The 23,458-nt window shown below is 35.8% G+C and overlaps 1 protein-coding gene across 2 annotated transcripts; it reads left to right on the forward strand.

The window, feature by feature from the left end:
• Window positions 1–400: 400 nt before the first annotated feature.
• LOC110095935 (probable inactive DNA (cytosine-5)-methyltransferase DRM3) lies at window positions 401–22,188 on the forward strand (the record flags this gene model as incomplete). 2 transcript variants are annotated; one of them, XM_028696287.1, is given in 5 exon segments in its annotated part: window positions 401–513; window positions 5,816–5,918; window positions 19,781–19,854; window positions 20,536–21,714; window positions 21,785–22,188. In XM_028696287.1, coding segments are annotated over 5 exon segments (1,544 nt in total), but the record flags the coding sequence as incomplete, so codon positions are not given.
• Between the last annotated feature and the right edge of the window lie 1,270 nt (window positions 22,189–23,458).

The following is a 23,458-nucleotide window of genomic DNA, read 5'->3' on the forward strand; positions in this document are numbered from 1 at the left end:
CAATTGATCAAATCATCACTATTCCATGAATATATCAGTAGCCTCTACATGTTGAAGTAGGGGATAATATGAACTTAAGTACAAGTATCCAGTCTAAAAGATCCATTTTTTATATTTCTAATGCTTAATATGCCAGAAAATCTAGAAATAGCTGGTTTTGCCTGCTTCAAAAAAGGTTGGAACTTCGAGCATATATGAGATTGCACATAGTGTGGAGTTTTATCTTACTGACTTAGTTTCCCTTTTAAACTGGTAAAACGTTGGCAGTCTCTCCAGAAATCATTAATTTTTAAAAAATTGATTTGTGTTTTACATTGAAAATCCCAACCCAGGCAACTAGATGTGTACACTTTATATTTTATTTTGTTTTTTCCCCTCAATTTTTCTGTTTGCGTTTCAGGTGAAAATTCTTCTTTAGCGGAGCTTGTGGACTTCATAATTGCTTCTCAAAATGCAGGGTCCTTTGTAGACAAAGAAATGCTGGGATCAATTAATGGTGGCAATGAAAACGAAGTAATTTCTTCTTTTGTTTTTTGGTTCTATCGCTTGAAGGTCTACCATTGTCTTTCTATCTTGCATGATAGATATTGTCTTGCTTTGCTAAATGTTAGCATTTGCATTAGTTTGTGGAAGTTTCCTATTTATAGCAAGTGGATCATGTTTATTTGGATGCCTGTTAGGATAATAGTATCAATTAATTATTATCATTTATTGGTGGCGATAAAAATGAAATTGTATATTCTCCTGTTTTGGGTTATATCCCTTGAAGGTGTATCATTGTTATCGACATTGCATGTTAGATATGGACTAGCTTTTCAAACCAGATAATTTGGTTTTTGTTTTATTTTATTTTATTTTTTCTTTTACGAAATGCTGCAATGTCAGATATGGACTAGCTTTTCAAACCAGATAATTTCCTTTTTTTGCTAAATGCTTGCGCTAGCATTAGTGTAAGAAAGTCTTATTTATAGTAAGTGGACCAATGTTAGATAGGTATCCTTCAGGACATTATATATGTTCTTTTATTATATAAAAGGAGCCCTTCTATTAAGTAACACACATTTTTTCTCTCAATTTCATACCAGAGCAGGTTTAACCTACCCTGGCTGCTGCCCCCTTCCTCTTTTCCTCTTTCTTCATTCATCTATGATATGGCCATCCCCATGATCTTGCTATTGGTTGCGGCCATCCTTTGTTGTCGATCTCCACACTGCACCCACTTTCATTTTCCTTCATGCGCTTGTCCGCCTGCCCTTTGCGCTCCCCATCTACAATTGCTTGTATCCCCCTTGCACTCGTTTGCATTATGATCCCTAGCCTGCATGCAGTGCCCCTACACTCTTGCCCTTTCCACAAACATGCTTTTACCCACCATTCTAGTCTATGATACATCTATCTCATCCATTGCATCCTATTATTATAACAATTGCATTGGTTGTTGCTTGCCCGCTATATTTGGCATGGTGCTTCCTACGTCATTGATTATCAATTATCTAAGTCACCTTTCATTTCACAAACTCTCTCTCTCTCTCTCTCTCTCTCTCAACCATACTATGGTTTTGCAATCTTTTTTTAATAACAAATTTAAATGATCGGCATTGGATAATGTCATACTTTCCTAGTTAATAGTGAACATTTCATTGCCTAAACTATCATGTTTCAAGCATAGCCAAGGAATGTAAAAATTTCTTCATTCATCCTATATTTTAGGAAAGTGATTTATTTTATGTTTACATTCTCTATTATAAAATTTTCTTAGTAACAACATAATTTTTCTATCTAGGAATACTACAGTACCTTGCATTAGAGGTGTAAACTAGTCGAGTCGAGTAGTGGTATTTATCGAACTTAGCTCGCTTAAGTCATCCTGAGCTTGAGCTCGACTCGAGCTCCTTTAATAAGCTCGAACTTGACTCACTGTATAAAAATCAGGCTTGAGCTTGTTTAAAAAGCTCGAATTTTTATTTTAAAATTAAAAAATTAAGTATTTTCTTTTTTATTTTACTTGTAAATAAATATCAAAATGAAATTTAAAATAAAAGTTAAATATATAAGAAGTGAAATACAATACTGTTTTTTATCTTTTTTTTCATGAATCCTGTTACAACTATTATGACAAGTAAATTAATAAAAAGATCACAAATTTTTAGTTACAATTTCGGATCAAAATTTACAACTCAACAAATAACCTTATTGCAATCAATTTAAAATTCCAAATAATAAATATATTACAAAACTACAACCTATTTTATATATAAAATCTGAAAACTTTAGTCTGCAACTTTATTCTTCATTTATCCAATTTCAAGGCTTTCATTAACATTTAAGCTTTTATTCCTATCATCCTCTAAAGGATTGCACAGTCATATGCGATTCCATCTTGAGAAGAATCATAATGAACAGCTTGGGCAATAGTTGTACTTATGATAATTTTTCAAATTCATAAACTTGAACTTAAATAACCATTAAAGCTTAGCCACTATCCAACAACCAACATCTATTTCCTCTCAACAGGAAGAATCTAACAACAAAACCAGTGTCCAATAACAAGATGAACACCAGCAAGGTAGCAACAGTAAGAGCACAACAAGTCAACAAGAAAATAACAAGATAAAACATATATGAATCCAATAAGAATCATGATAGTCTTTTTCTGGTAATTAGCATTCCTTTAAATACTAAGCACTCAGTAGGATCTTGAAATAGCAACAATCCAACAAGAAGTGTCCAATAACAGCTGAAGCAGAACCTGTCAACAAGAAAAGAAGAAAATTAATTTTGCTCCAGATATCCCTTTGCGTGTATTGTTTTCTCTAAAATTGAGATAGTTATGGCTGCTTTGAGAAAAAAATCACTGTTGTACAAGCTATTTAAAAGATTTCAACTGGAAAGTTGTTATGGCCAATTAAAAAGTACAAACAAAGGTTTATGAATAAAGAAAAAATCACTGTTTTACAAGCATAAGGTCATTATACTAATCTAACATTCTTAAAACTCATGATTAACAAGAAGGATGTTTAACAAATTAAATAACTCACTTGATAAGAATCCTGACACATCAAATCATTATGAACAAGCAGTAAATTTCATGTTGGATGAAGGCTTGTCCGTTACTTCATGAGGAAAAAAGATTATCATTTCTTTTTGGAGGCAGATTAAGGAGTGGATGATCAAACACAATATTGTACCTTAAATTAAATTTCTAACGTCCAAGTGCTCATAGAATTGGTAAAGAAATCTCCATCTCTTCGTCCTCTTATTCACCATGTTATTACATCGAACTTTTGCCCTTCACTACTAAGTTCTAAGCTATCTTCCAAGCGTTTGCTCGAGTAAATAAAAAAAATCTAAATAACATCATGCATAATGGTAGAAGAAGCAAAATGCATTATAGTACTTGTTTTTTGAGCGGGTAGGCTGATTATCAAAATTTGATTGTTGTTTCAATCTTTCATTTATGCGGAATAATTTTCAAATGCATCATTCACCATTCAACTGGATGGAGCATACATCCTTTTCTTGAATTTTGTAATTAACGGAGTTGTTGAAGTTAACATCCAATTCAGCTCTTTTGAGCTTATTCATATTATTGGACCTATTGTGAAAGGGGTTACTGCATCAAGATGAGCATCAAGGCATGACATTTAGGCATCAAACCCAAGAATATGCTATCAAAAGGTCCTATAAGAGAGAGATGGAAGTATGGAGGTCAAAGCCTCATGAAAAGATTTTATTAATGAACCTCTAGTCATGGCATCTTGGTTTTAACTATAAAAATAGACCATTGAAAAGATTCATGAGGAATGCGTCACTATGAATGATCTTCTCACCAATTATTGCTCCGGTGATTGCAACCTAGGGAGTTCTTATTATTCTAAAAAATTAGAAGTGGCCTCCCCTAGGGGATTTCATCCATAGCTATCTACAAGTATCAAAAAATTATCTGACCCAATAACCTAATCAGAACCTGACTCAAAAAACTTATTTGGGTCAGGCTCGGGTTTAAAATATTGACATGATTAATCTTTAGGTCAAGTTCACTAACCCAAGAAGATTGAAATTGACCCGATTATTTTTTGGGTTTGTATTAAACATGCTATTTATGATCGAATGAATCATATTTGGGTTAAATAGACCATATTGATCGGAACAAAAAATGTACGATCTATGTAATAAATCGGTCAAATATGTCGGGTTTAAATTAAAAATTTTGACACATGATAAATGGGTTGGGCTCAAGTCAAATATATTTGGGTTAGACTAATTTTGAATTAGATCCAAATCTAACCCATCAACTATAATTGATACCCTATCTACCAGCACAAAAGGATTAATAGATCTTGGTTAAGTTATTTTAGTTAGAGAAGTCATTACACCTTTTAGCTGATGCCAAAAGTTTGTAAGAAACCTCATTTTGATGTTCATGCTGAAAAAGGAGAATTGGTCATGAAAATTGAAATGGCACACATACTAGTTGCCAGCTTAATACACATACTAGTTGCCAGCTTAATACCTATGTTCAGTAGCATGTGCATGTGGGATGAGACATTCACTCCATTCTAGAAGAACGTGACCCCTTTTCAATGAATGAAAAAAAAAAACAAAAGAAGCCCTTTATATTGTTGCTTTGACATCCACATAACGATAAATACAACAATAAATGAAGATTAAAGACAATTCTCTCTTTTTAGTGACAAGATGAATGAAATGATAACGTAATTGAATATGCTGATGCAACTCCTACAGAAAAATGCACTTGTAAACCCTACACATAGCTCATCTTCTAGGGAGCCTCATCACATAGTCGGTGGTATGGAAGTTAACCCTACTCACCATATTAGTAGAGTTCAAAATGCCCGTAGGACATAAAAGTTTGGAGGCATCCAAACCTTCTCCTCAGAAAATCTAATCCACCTTCATAGCATTACTGTCTCATCTTGAAACTCTCATTAATGAGAAGATCAAAACAATCGTAAGCTTTGGAGCACATAGAGAAGTCGGTGGGAAAGGATCTAAACAATAGGATATATATTATTCCTAATGTGTTCTCAAAGCGCTAAGAAGAATGTCAGGCGCAATAGTTCTTTTTTGTATCAACGTATAAAGAACCAAGCAAACAGGTGCCTTACAAACTTGAGCATTCATGACTTATATATCATATTAATATGTATATATTATGTGCATATGATTATCATTTAACTAGTCAAACTTAGGCCGCATCTGGTAAAATAATTTAACAAATATAATAATCTATTCCTTAATGATAATTTTCAATTTTTAGAAAGGGAAAAAATCAAAGATAAATAGTGAAATTTTTATATAATACTTAAAAATCAAGATTACTCATGAGATTGAGAGACCAACTAGAAATTGCGAGGCGTAGATAGTGCGAAGCGAGAGAGACTGAAGATAAGTATCAAGAAGTGTTCTCAGGAGAAGCTTGTGAGCTAGAATACTAGATTTCATTTCCGAAGCTATGCGCATAGCACCACAACGCTACATGGTGAAGTGTTGCGACAACACGGGCTTTGCTATGAGGTTGCATTTGACAGGTAAGTGATGTGCAGGGCTAGCATATAGCTTCATTTCACTGCTAAAGCACGTTTTTAATAACGCTTTTTCCAGGATTTGCCTGCAACAAATTGTGTTTCTGTATGAGATAACACAGTGTTTGACCCATAAAACAATTCATTCATAAGCATCACTATTCTATCACATTTTTTATTCTTTTGTTTTATGATCATGCTTAATTGTTTTCTATTTCCTTACATTTGGGATTACTTCAAATACTAAAATTAATTCGGTTGATTGGTAGGCTTCCACTACTGAAGCTCTCTTTGGAACAATGGATAAGACACTCTGTCTACTAAGAATGGGCTTCACTGAAAGTGAAGTATCTTCAGCAATTGCTAACTATGGTAATTAAATATTGTGGCATTTAATTACTTAAATAGGATTTCATTTCAAGTGTTGTTGGCCTACTTATTGGAACTGTTGCCTCTCTTGTTAGGTTTGTGATTTTTAATGTTTGCAAGGAGTATAGATAAGACTGACATGCAGGTCATACTATCTAAGATAACAATATTGTCTTATTTCTTAGTTTAAATGAATTGAACTTGTCTAAATGAATTTACATTTATTTTCCAGCACAGACTTCCCATAATCTTACAAATATTATCATTTTTTATATTCTACTTGCTAGGTTTAGAGCAATGATCATGATGAGGACATCAGCAGGAGATTTCGACGCGTTTATCATCGGAGGAATCGTAGTTCGACGACTACGATTCATAGTCTATATTTATGATGCATTTATGTATTTCTTTTATTTATATTTTAGTTTTTACCATTGTACCCCTGTGAGGGATTTCTTTTATGTTGTAGCCCTGAGGGCATTTGAGTCTTTTTATTTTCTCTTATTTTGAGACATATATATAGAGGTCTTCACTATTGTATGAGGTTAATGATTGATTAATAAAAAAAAATTCAGTTTGTGGTTCTTGTTTTCTTGTGAGCTCTTGAGAGAAGAGAGAACCCTAGGAGAGGGCCAGCATCACCCGTCAGCCGCCGGTTGATGCAAGCAAAAAAATTGGGAAGAGACCCCAAATTTTTGCAAGCAAAAGACAACCTTCCTAGATAAAAGAAGATCTTCCAAATTCTCAAAACTAGGCAAAATACGACAAGACAAGCCAAAAACAACTTTACTTTTATAATATAAAGGACTTACAAACTTGAATGTGTGGGCTCCGAAAATTCCATAAGTGTGATCCCGGCCTCTCCGCGCCATCCGTCTATTTCTCTTTTAAGTGTTTGTTTGACGATGACGGCAGAGAGTTTTAACAAGATTAGGTTCCGGGGGAATTTTCAGAAGGCAGATTGGGTTTTAGATAAGACACTACCCAGAGATTTTGCCCTCATTTTGTGAGGACTTTTTGATCTGAGTTCTGGTTTCCTATAGGCGCAAGCCCCTATAGTTAATTACCCCTCCCGATAACATGAGAGAATTTTCGATTAAGGCTAGTCGTTAAAGCATTTATATAGGTTATAAACCTATCGTATAATAGCAACAATTTTATGGTTTGAATTCTAAATTTATGATTTAGAATTTACACCATAAACTTAAAACTGGTGGTGGGGGGAATGAAGACGAGCCCGATCAAGATCCTATGGTTCCGTCGTCTCGGGCTGTCATAATCCCTGGTCTACTTAGTCAGAGGAGGTAGTCGACCCAACCTGACAGAAAGCAACTTGTCGGCAGCCATGGGTTGCTTCGTCCAAGAATACCTTGTAGACCTAGGTTGATATTTTTCTAAGTGGATATATCTGAATTCACCTTAGCTCACAGAGGGCTTTATACCTATCGAATATGCCCTATGATTCATAACTCAAGGGCTTGACGCCTTTAGGGAACATACGGGCTTTGGCCGTGATCGTAATATAATAGTGTCATTTTGCGGCAAAATCACCCGATCAGAGGGCACGTGTCACGTCCCTGTTGGCAAGAGACTATTTGAGGATGAATCGTAGTTATACACCCAATACGCATTCGCTCTTTGTGAGCTGAGGTTAATTTCAAATTTATCACCCCCGACAAACAATTGAGGGAGGCGGATGATTTTTAGTTTTAAGTTTTTTAGGTGATAGATTTTATTTCAAAAGTTTGGGCTTTTATTTGATTTGAGATTTGACCCCTCCGGTTGAGATTTTCTGTCAACACGGCCATCATCGGGGTGACTTCAAAGTCACTTGTATTTTCATAGGATTTTGGGAGGCATTTTGTAATTCAAGTCATGTCAACTCCGGTCCTTTCAAGGAGGAGGATGAAACTTGAATATTTGACCCGCGCAGCATTCTCGAATCATTGGATTTGGGACATAGATATTACGATCGGAGAACATGCGGGTTGTAGAATTTGACCCTGCGTAGCATTCGCGGTCATTAGTATTTATACTTTTAATATGTTGGTCGGAGCACATGCAGGGGTAAATGTAGTTTAAGATATCATATTTAATAAAAAAGGGGCATTTTAAATATTTAAATAATGATCCTTTGCGCAACTGATTTTGTTTAGAAAATGGCCCGGGATTTCTTTTAAAGGGCCTATGAACGCTTCTGTCCGCTTGTACACATGTTGCGGATCCAGTAGCGTAGAGTGGATTTGTAGTATTCATTGCACTAGGTTTATACATATTTGTAGATATCACTAGCGTTATCGTCGATCGGAGATTTGCATTTCGAATGTTTCCTCTATTGTTATTTAAGGACATATCATGTTCAATATTAAAAAAGGTCTATCAAGGTCCAAAGAACTCTCATACTATGGCTTTGTAGTCAAACTATATTCTCAAAAGAAACTTTTGTTTCTTGCAAGTAGTTATAATTACAAATCCATTATCTTCAAGGATAGTTGAATGTGTATGATGGTTTTGATATCATTACTCATTCATATTTCAATTGAATTAATCATCTTTTAGCCTTCATTAAAAATTTGGTAGCATGGCTTAAGTCAATCCTTTTATTGATTGTTTATTTCTTAAAATTTTGGTTCCATTCGAGCATGAGTCCTTTCCATTTGATTCAGATCAAGTTCAAGTGTAAAATTTTATTGATCATTCAAGTCAAGTTCCTTATATTCATGTTGAGTGCAAGACTGGTTCGATCTTGTGTTTGAGTTGAAGTCCAACATTATTTAATTGAATTTAATTTAAAATTGATTTTATGTTTGAATTTCGTTCAAATCAATTTTTTTAAATTTTTTGTCCAAGTCTCGTATTATTCAATGAAAATTTCGGCAGCCTCCCGGCGTCTCCTCTCCACTGAGGGAGAAATCAGGACGGCATCTGCCAAAATTTCTTCCTACCCTGACCTAAGGTCGACGGCGTAGGATCTTCAATTTTAAACCATCACACCAGAATCTAAGATCAACTGCATGGGGTATTCGAATTGTGAAACCATCCGTCCAGATCTAAGATCGATGGCGCGGGTCTTCAAAACCTGTTTTGAAAATTCTCTCATTTCTCTCCATCTCTCTTTTTTTCTTCTCTTTTTTTTTTAATAATATTATTTTAATATCTAAATATTAAAATAATATACATATGATAATATGACATTTATAATATATTATAATAATAATAATATATATTATAATATAATATAAATAGTATTATAATATGTTATCATAATATAATATAATAATATATATTATAATATAGTATATCATATTATAATATAATATAATATATTATAATATATAAAATCAGAAAGGGGGAGAAGATGGATCGAGAGAAACCCGATCGGCTAGGGCGCGTGGAAGGGGCGGAACCACGCACGGGGAAGGCTCGGGTCGGAGACGGCGGCGGGCTCGACAGTTGGCGGCGGCGACGGCATCAGCTCAGGCAGGAGGACGGGGTCGGCCAGAGTCGGAGGAGGTTAGCCGGCTTAGTTGGAATCAGCGGGCTTCTTGGTGACGGGAGATCGAGAGGTAAGTTCTGAAAACTCCCCTCTCTTCTCTTTGTGCGTATGTGTGCGTAAGAGAGAACGAGAGAGGAGTTATTTTTATATCATGAGTGAGGCGGTGGTTGAATTGTCGTGTTTGATCTTAGGTGAGTCGGTGGTTTTGCCGGCAGTTAGAGGTCAACAGAATGCTTACAATCGACACAAACATTAACATAAACTTGCTTTCATTCGTCGAGAAGAAGGAGAAGTGGACAAAGCTCTCAAGCTTTTCCAATAAAACTCTAAGGTTTTCTTACTCCAAAAATCAGCCCCTATTTATAGGCAAGAAAGAGGGCAGCCAAACAGCCCAAATATCTCCCATTAAACCCATTAAATTCAAGGAATATAGAAGGCCAAAAGACTGCAAACAGCTGCAGGAAAACTGCACAGAAAACATGAAAAATCCCATGGAATTCCCCCCCAAATAGCCACCAAACAGTAGTAAATAAACCTATTAGATTTAGGGAAATGAAAGGCCAACAGCCACATAACCTCAGTCCCCAAACGGCACAGCAAAACAGAGAAGAAAGCCCATGGGAACCAAGCAGAAAAGCCACGGAACCGTAGCCAGCCGCAGAACCGAGCAGCAGCTACGGGAACCAAAGAGGCAAAAGCTCGGGAAAACCACCCAACACAGGAAACCAACAATCAGCCACGGGAACCCAAGGGACAAGGCACGGGAAAACCACCAGCACAAGAAACAAATAGACAAAGGGGAGGAGAAGAGGCAAATCCACTCCAAAATGAATCCAAGACTTAAGCGCATACCTTTTTAGATTAATGAGCTAGGAAGTGCAATAAATCTCCCATTTAATGAACTAAACTTCAGCTCAACATTAATGTGCTAAAACTAAGTAAAATTCCAACATTTTGAGTTCAATACTAAGCAACCAAGGCTCAACTGAGAACACCAGAAGCCCAAGGGTCAAAACAAATTCTCATCTTATTTTGACCCCCCCCCCCTTGCCTACATCACCGGTAGAGGCCGGGCTCATGGTTCATACCCGTTGTTATTTTTTTCCCCTTCCTTTCCCCACCATCGGCCAACCCTTCCTTTTCTTCCAACCCGTCAACCTCCCCCATCCCCACCCCAAATCGTCGGTCAAATTTCCCCTCCACTTCCTCCATAGCCGGCCTCCCTTCTCCCACTTAACCCACGACCCAAACTCCACCACCGGTCCCCTCCCCTACTAAACCCAAGACCCACCGTCCCTCCCATAGTCGCCTGCCTACCCAACTTCACCCCTAGCCGCCTGCCTATCGAATCCCAAGCCTTTGATTTCAAATTCGAATTGCCTCCTAATCACTTTCTTAAATTATCCTAGTATTGATTTGGAAATATTCTTAATTTGAATTCAAACATATTTAAATTTTAAATCTTTTCCTAATTGATCAATCTAAATTAGGCAACCTCCCTTGATCACTTTAAATCTGATATTAATTCAGATTTGATTCTCCAATCAATAATTAAAAAAAGGGTCCACAGACATCGAATGTGGACACCCTTTCCCCTTCTTCCTTTGGCCGGCCCCCTCCCTATCCTTTTCCCTCTCCAATTAATTCCCTCCCTCTATTAATTAAGACCCATTAATCCCCTAATTAGCACCACCCCCCCCACCACCACCACAATCTCACTTAATTCATCCCCCATTAAGGGATATTTGAATTTCCAATACTTCCCTCCTTTTCCCCTTAAAATCTGAACAAAATTTTTATTCAAATTTACTTCCTCTACTCTCTCTTACCCTAAAGCTAAACTTGAAGGCATCTCCCTAATCCTTGACCGAAAACCCCACTCTCACCTATTCCCCTTCTCTTCTCCACTTCTTCATATACCTCCAAAGGATAAGCTTCGCACATCGGCCTCTTCGTCATGAATGGTCGACCCTGAAAGAGACCACGGCTTCATATATGATCTTCAAGAACGAGTCGATATCCTTCGGTCTCCTTTCTTCAACCTTGACTTGGAGATCGACAACTACGTCGACCGAATCTTTTTCACCTTGACGTCTGCGATCGAGAAACATCAAATCTCTGACAGTGGCGAATCATCGAACATCCACCAACTTCTTCCCCTCCAACTAACTTCTCATTGGGTAATGTTGTAGGCGTTCTCTTTTTTTTTGTGGCTTCACTTGGTTTGCTGAAATTATTTTCCCGCTGACCCCACCATCAAGAGTTAAATAGTGAGGAACTCGAGGTGAACTGTCTATTTGTTAAACGGTGGATTTTGTTATTTTGCATCTAGTGTTACTTCGCTTTTGTTCTTATTTTAAAATTTTCATGTTAATCTTTCTTATAACCGCATGCCAAAGCACAACTGCAACTAAGAAATTCTAGACTCTTATCTTGGTGAAACATTGAGTTTAAAATTATCAAGCTTATCAACGTGTTATTAATTCTTAAGTCATTCTTATTTCCATATATGTTTCACATCAGATCAATTGTCTCAAAATTATTCCCTTTTGATAACTGTTTATTTTTATTATTTTTTGTTTAGTCGCATTTTTAAGCCAACCTTTGAAAGTTCTTGCAACAACTTATCACTAGCTACTCAAATTTTCTTATAAAGAGATATTTTGATTGGCATCTCCTTTCCATTTCACCTTTATTGCCAAGTTTTTTTGGGGCTTCCCCCAGTATGGAGATTGTTCATAGACTCATGATTGATTTAAGATTGATTGAGGATTTTTCAATTGGATTTATTTGTTCCTGTCTTGTTTTTGTATCATCCATAGAAGGTGATTTATCAAGGCTCTTCTCAAAGAGATCATATTGTGCTGATGGATTTCAAAACAGATGCTTAAGTTGTCATCTCACTTTAAGTTTTTCGATGAACCTATTGTTACTCCAATTTAGATTGTTTTTCCTCAACTTTGGATTCATTATTTCAACTAATTTTCTCTATTTATTCTATTTATCTTGGCTCAACTGTTGGTGAGCAGTTCAAGTAAGTACTGCTTGCTGAGATATCCAGGCCATTACTGTTTAGGGTCATGGTTGAGTGGCTATCCAAACTGGAGACTCATAAATGCATAAATCTCCAATATGTCAGGATAGTTGGAATATTCATTTGAGAAAAATCTTCCTTTTAATATAATGGTTGTAATTATTAAGATTTTGGATATGGTTTGTACTCAAAACATTGAACAAACTTTCGATCTTCTCTTGGAGTCAGAGCCTTCCTCGGATGTTAGCCCAATGGTGGTGGGTAATTGGCACCACACCTGTACATTAGATTATTGATTCAGATCTACTTGAGAGGTATATGCTCCTAATGATCATTTTGTTGTTGGGGACTTTGGTTATTCAAATTCTGAATCAATTGACTCTGATGTTATTAGTTCTAACAAGAAGAACAATCGGAAAAAAATGTTTCAATTTCTATATCGGGGGCTAAATATATGGCCACTCTCAAAGATTTATTAAACTTCTAGTTAGATGGCTTAAACGAGGACCGTTTGGGTACTTCGTTCCAGTAGATTGCTCTTGCTTGGATGTCATCTAGTTAGCCACTTAGCCTTAATGTTGTATTTGGTTTTAGCTTTTTTAACTTGAAAATTTCTGCAATTATTTGGTGTTTTACCCTTTTTTTCATTTAATGGTAGTATAATTTTTTTGTTTAAAATACATAATATATCAGGTTCACCAAATTTGTAGTTGAAAAAATGAGAAAAATAACAAAAGCTAGGGAAAGATGCAAAACATTCTAGGCAAAGTTTGTTATGATGCATGCAATAAAACCAAATTTGTGGCATTGTTGAAAAAAAGTGAACAAGAATAACAAAAGCTAGGGAAAATGCAAAACATTCCAGGCAATGTTTGTTATGATGCATGTAATAAACCCACAATCAACACGCATATTCATGTTTGAAAGCGTGTGACTAACAACGAAAACTACTTGATTGCCAAATATATGGTCAGAGTTTACTAAAAATCTAAAAATGAATAAGAAGATAGCATTCCACTAATATGTCATCTTCCGTAATAAAATCTAGAGCAAAGAATAAATATGGAAAAGAAAAAAGATAGAAATCAATAAATAAGATAGTGTGATCTTAACTTGAATGGTTGTCATTATCTCCACGGGTCAATTCTAGCTTTACAACAAGGAGAGAACTTCACTATAAAGTAATCTTTCTTCATCAACATTAATAAGAAAATGTAAAAAATATTGAAAAATTTTTCAAAATAGTCCCCTAACAATTAGTTAAAGTTCAATTGAGCCACTTAACTATCAAAAATTGATTCAATTTGGTCCTCCCTCCATTAATAAAACTATTCAAATTGACAGAAAGTGTCATTGCTCTCCTGCTACTTCATAGTTTGAAGAGGGCACTTTCATAAAAAATTTAATATTTATTAAAAGTGCTTAGTAGTGTTAATAAATCAAATATAAAATTTACTTAAACTAATAGCTAATAGAAGTTGAATACACAAATATAATGTAAGGTAGATGGCTTTTTTTATTTTAGAGTTAGAAAATAATTAATTAAGTCTTTGAGGTAAATAACAATTATAAATATAAATTATGTCACAATAACTTACTAGCTAATACTCATTATTGTTAAATCCCAATTGTCCCATGGCATTTTGATCCCATGGTTAGGATGGGGATTCGTGAGAGGCTGACCTGGATTGCGTCGATATCCTTCCATTTTTAGGTGGTTGATTTAGGAAGGATTATATTAGAGCAATTATGTATGATTATGTAATTATTTATTTTTTATTAAGATATATTATATTGATCTGTAAATATGGACATGTTTGAGCAATAAAATTAAGTCTTTTTCCTCTCTCATTATTTGAATTTAACATGGTATCAGAGCCTAAAGAGATATAATCCGTGAGTTCCACCACCGGCCTTCATTGCCATTGTCATTCATAGACTAAAGAGAAAGAAGTTGAGAGGAGCAAGCGGCCTTCATTGTCGGCGTCCTCTTATTGTTGTTATTACTCATATAACCAACGCAACCTTCATTGCTTCCCGCACCTTGCTGGCTAATTAATATAGCCTTCATTGTTATCCTTTGCCACCAAAAATATCTGAAGCTAATTCCTCCCAAAGCTCTATGGAGGACTCTAGTGCACCAAGGAAGAGATCTCCAAAATTTGCCAAACATTCCTATCACTTAAATGGAAAAAATTTCTTGAAGTAGTCTCAATACAATTTGTGAAGACTTACTTGAAAGGGAAAAGAAAGATACATCACCTCTTTGGAGGAGGACCAAAAGAAGGAGATTCTGATTTTTGGGCATGGGATGAAGCGAACCTTATGATTATGTCATGGTTATGGAATTCCATGACTTCAGAAATTATGTTTTTATCTACTGCAAAGGACATATGATATGCCGCCATGCAAACTTTCTCAAAAGCTTAGGAAATTAAGGCCATTGTGGGAAGCACAAAATAAGGAAACAAGACTGTGACAGAGTATGCCACTCTCCTTCAAAGCTTGTGGATCACTATAAATGTATAGAGACCACGTGCCCAGAAGATGTTATCTTGGAAAATTTTAGTGAAAAAGATAAAGTATATGTCTTTCTTGCAGGATTAAATGCGGAGATTGATTAGGTGCGAGTTTAGATTCCTGGCAAAGAGGAGATACCTTCATTAAATGAGATCATTTCTCTCATTCGTGTTGAGGAAAGTCAACAAGGGGTAATGCTAAAACCAAAGGTTGTTGAAGGTTAGCAATACCCTAGAAATACAATTCAGCCTCATAGAGCTCAATAAAGAATATATTGATAAGCTGAAAAACTCTCGGTATCCCTTGAAAAATCACCTGCATTTTCAGGTAGGTTCTTATATCCATTGGATTAAGTGCCTCTCAAAATATTTGAAAGGTTTATGGATCATTGACTCAGCAGCCACAAATCACATGACACACTCCACTTCCCATTTCAACTATACTTATTGCCCAAGTGATAAGAAAATCATCGTTGCTAATGATTCTCTTACCATAGTAGCAGGCTAAGGAAACATACCCTTATATCCCTCCCTCACTCTGAAAAATGTGCTTCATGTATCTCAATTATCCACAAATCTAATATCCATACAAAATATTACTAGTGACCATAATTGTCAAGTCCTATGTAACCCTGCTTGTTGCTTACTTCAGAATCTAGGATCAAGGAAGAAGATTGGAGTTACTAAGGAGAGAGATGGATTGTGCTACATGGAAGAGCTGAACAAATTTAATATTGGATATTCTATGTCATCTCTATTTGATAAAAAATCTACTATTTTGCTTCACCACTTTAGATTAGGACATCCATCTTTTGATATCTTAAGAAATATTTATCCAAAACTTTTTTATGAGTTGGAAAATGAATATTTTCATTGTGAAACTTGTTAGTTAGCTAAACATAAACGAGTGTCTTTTGATGTGATACTCCCTTTTATCTTATTCATATTGATATATGGGAACCCTAAAAAATTCCTAACATCTCAAGGGCCCAATGGTTTGTATCCTTCATTGTCAACTGCACTCGAATCTCTTAGATATTTCTCCTCAAAAATAAATCAGACGTTAGCATTACCCTCCGCATTTTTCATATCATGATCCAAAATCAATTTGGAGTAAAAAAAAAGAAAATTTCGTTCCGATAATGCTAAATATTACTTTAACTAAACCTTATCCTCATACTTTCAAAAAGGTATCATTCATAAGTCTTTATGCATTCACACCCTATAATACGGGATTACATAAAGGAAAAATGGTCACCTTCTAGCCTCCATCTATGCACTTCTATTCCACCATAATGTACATATATCCTACTGGGGGAAGCCCTTCTGACTGCCACATATATCATAAATCGACTGCTTTCAAAAACCTTGGGATTAAAAACACCAATGGATATTACCTTTGATGAACAAAAACATTATTTCACTAAATCTCATCTTCAAGCGGAGACTGAAACTAAGGAAAATGAGGCAAGCGAGCTTGTCCCCCTTGAGCTCCACCTTAACCTAAAATCAAAGTTAGGAAAATTGAGGACAAAGATATTATGGATAACATGAGGTTTGGGCAAGTCTATTCCAGTCGTACAAGTCCAAACTATGCTCCAGAGCAGATCCAAGAATCTAAATTGTCTCCTAAAATTGAGGTAAACACAAGTTCACCAAAGAAAACCTTCCTTGTACCCCATAACCAACTTTGTATCCTTCCATAACTTCTTACCTTTGCACAAAAATTTTTTGGTTATGCTAAATGATATTCATATTCCTAATGAGATTTTTGAGGCCTTATCTGATAATAATTAGAACAATACAATGAAAGCTAAAATGCATGCCCTAGAGAAAAACAATACCTAGGAGATCATCAGCCTACCAGTAGGAAATAAATCAGTTGACTGCAAATGAGTGTTTTATGTGAAATACAAAGCTGATGGTACATTGGAAAGGTATAAGGCAAGGTTGATGGTGAAAGGGTACACTTAGACATACAACATTGACTATTAAGAAATTTTTGCACCTGTGGCCAAGATGAACACTGTAACGATCATGCTCTCACTAGCAACTAATTAAAACTGGCATATGGAGTAGCTGGATGTCAAAAATGCATTACTGCATGGGGACTTGGAGGAATAAATATTTATGGAGATTCCACTATGATTCAAGAAGAAATTTGAGGGTGGCAATGTGTGCAAGTTGAAAAAGTTCTATATGTGCTAAAACAATCACCTAGAGCTTGGTTTGGAAAATTCTCAAGAGTCATGCTACTTAATGGTTATCAGCAGAGTCAAGGGGACCATATATTATTCTTCAGGCACTCAAACTAAGGGAAGTCACAATTTTATTAGTTTATGCGGATGATAACATCTTGACTAGGAAGGATGAAAAGGAGAAAGTGATTCTAAGGAAATATCTTGCCAAAGAATTTGAGATCAAAGATCTGATAGATTAAAATGTTTCTTTGAAATTGAAGTAGCTCACTCTATCGAAGGAATCTTCATTTCACAATAAAAATATATGAATGATCTTCTTAAAGAAATAGGTAAGCTAGCTTGTAAACCAGCACCAACACTAATAGAATCATATTCAAATTGTGGGAAGCTAAAAAAGATCTAAATGGAGGTTACCAGAGACTTGGGGGAAATTGATCTACCTTTCTCAAACCAAACCAGATATAGTGTTTGCTCTAAGCATGTTAGCCAATTCATGCAAAATTCAAAGCAGACCCACATGTAAGCTATAAAAAGAATGCAGCACTACCTTGAAGGAAACTCAGGTAAAGTAATTCTCTTCATAAGAGACTATGGAATAACCCTAGAAGCATATACTGATGCAAATTATGCATGATCATCAATAGATAGATGATCCACCTCTGGATATTGCATATTCCTTGGAGGAAACTTTGTTACATGGAGAGTAAGAAATAAAATGTGGTGGCAAGGTCTAGTGCAAAAGCAGAATATAGAGTTATGACATTAGGAATATGTGAGCTACTATGGGTCAAGATGATTCTAGAAGACCCAAGGATCAAATGGGAAGGATCCATGATGCTACATTATGACAAAAAATCAGTAATCAACATAGCTCACAATTTGGTTCAACATGAAATGACCAAGCACATAGAAGTGAACAGACATTTCATAAAGGAGAAACTAGATAGTGGTCTTATATGTATCTACTATATCTCACTAAAAGATCAGCTTGCAGAGGGGTAATTAACTATAGGGGCTTGCGCCTATAAGAAACCAGAACTCAGATCATAAAGTCCTCACAAAATGAGGGTGAAATCTCTGGGTAGTGTCTTATCTACAAACCCATTTGTCTTCCAAAATTTACCTCGAAACTTAATTCCATTAAAACTCCCCCGAAGAAAGAAAAGCGCAATGCGGGGGGAGGCCGGGGCTGATTTTTCGGAGCCTACAAATAGATCTAAGGTCTTTAGTGGCATGACTATCACTTTCTCATGAAGACTGCTCTTATGATGCCATACCCTTAGCAAATAGCAAATTTGTCATTTAGCGACTCCGTCACAAACCTCTTGTTTGTATTGGATTCTTAAGGGATAATATTTGGGCATTTTCATAGGCACCATCTCCCACGATTCAAGATATTTAGTAAGCCAATTGAAGTTATGACCTTGATATTTTTAAATTTGTATAACCAAGATTTTGATCCACCACTGCAAAGAAAAAGAAGGATATAGAATATTTTTAACTCTTTTAGATTGTGTATCTCTTGAAGGGTGTCTCTTTAAAGTTTTGGAGGAGGACGAGTAATCACGATTGTTTTTTAAAATTAACAAATCAATCCTTCTCCTTGAAGAGACGCATTATACTTTGCTTTCATAAGCAGATTCATTGTTATAGTCATAATCTGAATAATATATTTTTATTCTCCCACTACCTTAAGGCTTACGCATATCTTTGGGTTTGGCAGGAATGACATCTTATTATTATTTATCACTTCTCAAATGAGGAATGGTTCTCTTTAGCTTAGGTGGAGTATTAACTGTTTCAGGAAGAGTCAACAATGGTTTCTTTCTTCCTCTGCTTTTTATCATCTTTAGATCGTTTGACAATCTTTGAAGTTGATATTGCAACTTTTGAAGATTGTGTTGATTTTTATTGCTTTGGAATGAAATATATGGCATTTTAATGTTTTGGTATTTTGCATAGTGTAAAAGGTTGTCAATAATCTTAAACTCTTCTGTAAACTTAATATATTTCATGTGTTTGTGCAAAGTAGACAGAATAATGCTAAATTCATGAAGTCACGATTGACCTAAGAAAGCTTTGAATGAAGGGTCAGAACTGACCACATTATAACACAAGCAAGCGATCACAATCAAAACAAATGGATATCACGAAAACTCTGAAACTAAATTAAGTCAACTTCTTGAACAGAACTGCAACCACTTTCAAAACCTGTGAAGAACCAAGTGTGCCTATGTTCAAGGCATCTCTTATTAAAATACAAGCAATCTCTTGAGATATGATCTTTAACTTATTATAATGCATGCACTTCCAAATGTTTAATCGGGACAAACTTATTTTCTTTTAACTCCTGATGTCAAATACAGTTTCTTACATTTTGAGTTGTCATGATGCATCTTTTTAGGTCTATTTGGCTTTAAATTAATTAGGATACATTTTTTTTGCCTCGGTTTGTGTCAATTAATTGAGAAATCCTGTGGTTTATTTTCTATTTTCCTTTTTTCAAGTTTTTCCTGATAATCAAATGAAAAAGGTCAGCAGCGGCCTTCAATTTAATATTTCTAATAAAGGTTTAGAAGATCCACTGAATTATGCTTGATTATGCTCTCTTTCAGGTTCTGATGCTGCTCTCGATAAGCTTGCTGATTCAATTTTGGCTAGTCGCCTTGTTTTTCAAGTTAAAGAAGAGGTGCATATGAATTGCATGCTATTAGTTCACTAGTTGAATGTTATAATTTGTATTTTCAATGCTATCAAACCGGCTAATTTTAAAATAAATTGATTCAACTAATCTAATGATGGATGAATTGCTCTCAAAAATGTAACTTGGATGATGTAGTGCGATTCTTCAAAGTTTGATGGTCAGTAGTAATGTTAACATGATGAATAAAAGCTTTCAACTGGTGGAACGAATAGAGATGTGATATATATAGGAAATGCATGCCGATGACGATTTATTGTAATGATTAAATGTTATATTAGGCTAGAAAATGCTAGAGAATTAATTCAATATTGAATGATGCATTACAAGTTTTAGTGAGAGCGGAAGATTATTCAATGTTTGATTTATGGGCTTAGATTTATCATTTAATCGCTGGATGCCAGATATTAGGATTTATACTTTTTGAAACGATTCATTCAGATGGCTGGAAAAGAATTTATATCTGGGTGACTCCAGCAAAATGGTTATGTAAATTCCACAATTTTGATGAACGCTGTTAAATGCAAGAGCATGCTGAAGGCCTCTTCTAAAGCAACTAGCTACTTTTGAATGCTCTGTTTACTGCTTTTAGTTGAGATCTCCTGCTTGGATCCAATTAAAAATTGCTGATATGCTGGTCTCTGTCATTATTATTTGTGATTTGTGCAGGATTTTTCAAATGATGACATTTATTTCTCTCCACAAGAACAGAATGAATTTGAGCAGCTCGGCTGTGCAAAGGAGGAATCTCCGGTTGAATTTTCCCCTCCAGTAGAATCTTGGCTAAAAAGCATGTCTCATTCAAGTTGTAGCTTTGACGATTATGAGGAGAAGAAAATACAGAAAAGACCCAAGTTTGTACATGCAGATGACACAGGAACTTCGTACTTGAGTCGATGGCAGAATACAGGACGATTTGAAAGTCCATTAATTGGGTGTGGAGGGAGTACTGAACATCCTGAATTTTATGGCTCAACAGATGCAGGAACTCTAAAAAAAGAATTACGTGATCATGTGCCACACAACCTCAGTGGCAACAATCAGAATATGGGGTCGAAGTCACCCTTTTTCTTCTATGGAAATGTTGCAGATGTTTCAGAAGACACTTGGAGGAAACTTTCACAGTTTCTTCATGGAACTAAACCAGAATTTGTTAATACCGAGTTCTTTTCAGCCTTAATCCGTAGGGAAGGCTATCTTCACAATCTTCCAACAGTTGGAAGGTTCCATATAATTCCTAAGCCACCAATGACAATTGAAGATGCCTTGCCACAGACAAAGAAGTGGTGGCCATCATGGGATAGAAGGAAGCAATTAAGTTGCATAAATTCTGAAACAATAGGAGTTGCTTTGCTTTGCGACCGACTTGGAAGGATGATGGGGTCTTCACAAGGAGTAATTTCCAAAGAACAGAAAATGGATATTCTTCATCACTGCAAGAATAGGAATTTGATTTGGATTGGCCCCAACAAACTATGTCCTTTAGAGGCTGAGCATTTGGAGCAAATTTTAGGCTACCCTAAGCATCACACAGATATATGGGGCTTGGAACTGCCTGGTAGGCTAAATGCACTAAAATACTCCTTCCAAACCGATACAATTGGTTATCACTTTTCAGTCTTGAAGAGTATTTATCCAGATGGTTTGAGGTTGCTCTCCATTTGTAGTGGGATTGGTGGAGCAGAAGTTGCATTGTACAGGCTTGGCATTTATCTGAGATGTGTTGTATCGGTTGAAGCATCAGAAAGCAACAGAAAGATCTTAAAGCAATGGTGGAACAACACTGGACAATCTGGAGAGCTTAGGCAGATTGCTGGTGTTGAGAAGCTAACGATCCGGCAGATTGAGGTTTTGATCAAAGAATTTGGTGGATTTGACATTATCATTGGTGGTAATCCTGGTTTCTTTGCTGCTTCAGGTTCAAGTAGGGACAGTTTGGCGGGAATGGATTTCAATCATTTCTATGAATTTACCCGTGTTCTTCATCGAGTAAGAAGTGTAATGGAAAGAAACCCGATATCAGCAGGAAGAAGGAACTGATGCTAGATATTGTCAAACTTAACCCACCCTTAGCAGATTAAATCTTGCAGATGGTGTGAACATGAGAACTTCTGGTATGTTCTAGCTAGCTTCTGATATCTTGCCTTGGATAACCTCTTAATACAGTGCGTCGGAATGTAATCGGTATTGTTTATTTATGCGAATACCCTCTTGTCAACATTTCTTCCTTGGTTATGCTTTAGGAGACGCTATCCTATGAAATATGAATGAAAATTTTGATATCCTTAAATTTGATTATGGATTTAAAAATCTTCAAATTTATTTTGAGATGTATTAGATATTGAGGATATTTTTCACAATTTTATTCTATTTTATATACTGTTGATACGTTATTTGGCTGCAGCATATTTTACCATTTTTTAAAATTTTCAGTTGTGAGAAGTATATTTTCACAATCAGATGTCCTATTGATGTAGGACTACGTGTGAATGCAATGATTTTGTAACATCTTGCACAACTTTTGATTAGAGAATAACGAAGAAAACAAAAAGCTTTTAAAACAACGGAATAAAACGTAAGAGGGGTCACGCCCACTTAGGCTAAATCACATAACCAGTGATTTGACTTCAAAATAAATTAGAAAACAACATCATGCAAGAATAGTAGCTTCAATAAAAATTCTTAGTCTAACAATGAGATTAGCAAGCACATGAATACGCTTAAAATCCTACGTTTACTAAGCTTAGCAGAAGCAGCGACGGTCGGCCTTCGTGACTACAATCAAACCACGAGAAAAGTTAGACTCAAGAAATAAGAGAAAGGGGGATGTAGGAAACCTTCGTCAAGGATTGGTGGCGATCCTCCACTCGACGATCTCCAATTGCTCTTTGATAGCTTCCACCAAGGTATCCAAGGTTTGCTCGATGTAATCTTCCACCGTGTGGTCGACCCTCGGGTTGACGTCGAAGAAGATTGAATGTAAGATGCACACAAACCCGTGTTCATCGTAGGATAGGTCGTATTCAGTTTCTGGATCGTCCATTCATAGATGCTAAAGGACGAAGTCTTCCCACAACTTGTTAGTATTCTTGAATATTGTTGAAGAGAAAGAAGTTTCTCGTCAATGGGAAGTAGGGAAGAGACAAGGAGCAAGTTTCCTTCCAAAATCTGAAATAAATTTCAGCTTTTAGAAATTAGAGGATGGGAAATCAAGAAGGAAAATTCTAACCCTAAATTCTGGTGGGGAGTTAAGTAGAGAGAGGGAGATTGGAGAGAGAGAGAGAGGGGAGGGTATGGAGAGAAGAGCCGACGGCTTGTAGAGGGAGTAGGGATTTAATTTGTTTCCCAAAAGAGAGATATTCTTTTTGGAAGAAATTAAATAGAAGGGGATGAGGGGATTACGGCCAAAGAGAGGAGTTAAGGGGATTTGAAAATCTTTCCAAGAGAGAGGAATGAGCTTCAATTTTGGAAACTTTCCTAAAATAGATTTTATAATTTTAGGAAAGATTTTAAATTTCAAATTAGGGGAATTTGAATTCAAAATCCAACCAAAATTATGGCAATCTAGAATTGGAAATAAATCCAAGAGAAG

The sequence above is a fragment of the Dendrobium catenatum genome, unplaced genomic scaffold, assembly GCF_001605985.2.
Source record: "Dendrobium catenatum unplaced genomic scaffold, ASM160598v2 fragScaff_scaffold_730, whole genome shotgun sequence".
Taxonomy (NCBI): Eukaryota; Viridiplantae; Streptophyta; class Magnoliopsida; order Asparagales; family Orchidaceae; genus Dendrobium; species Dendrobium catenatum.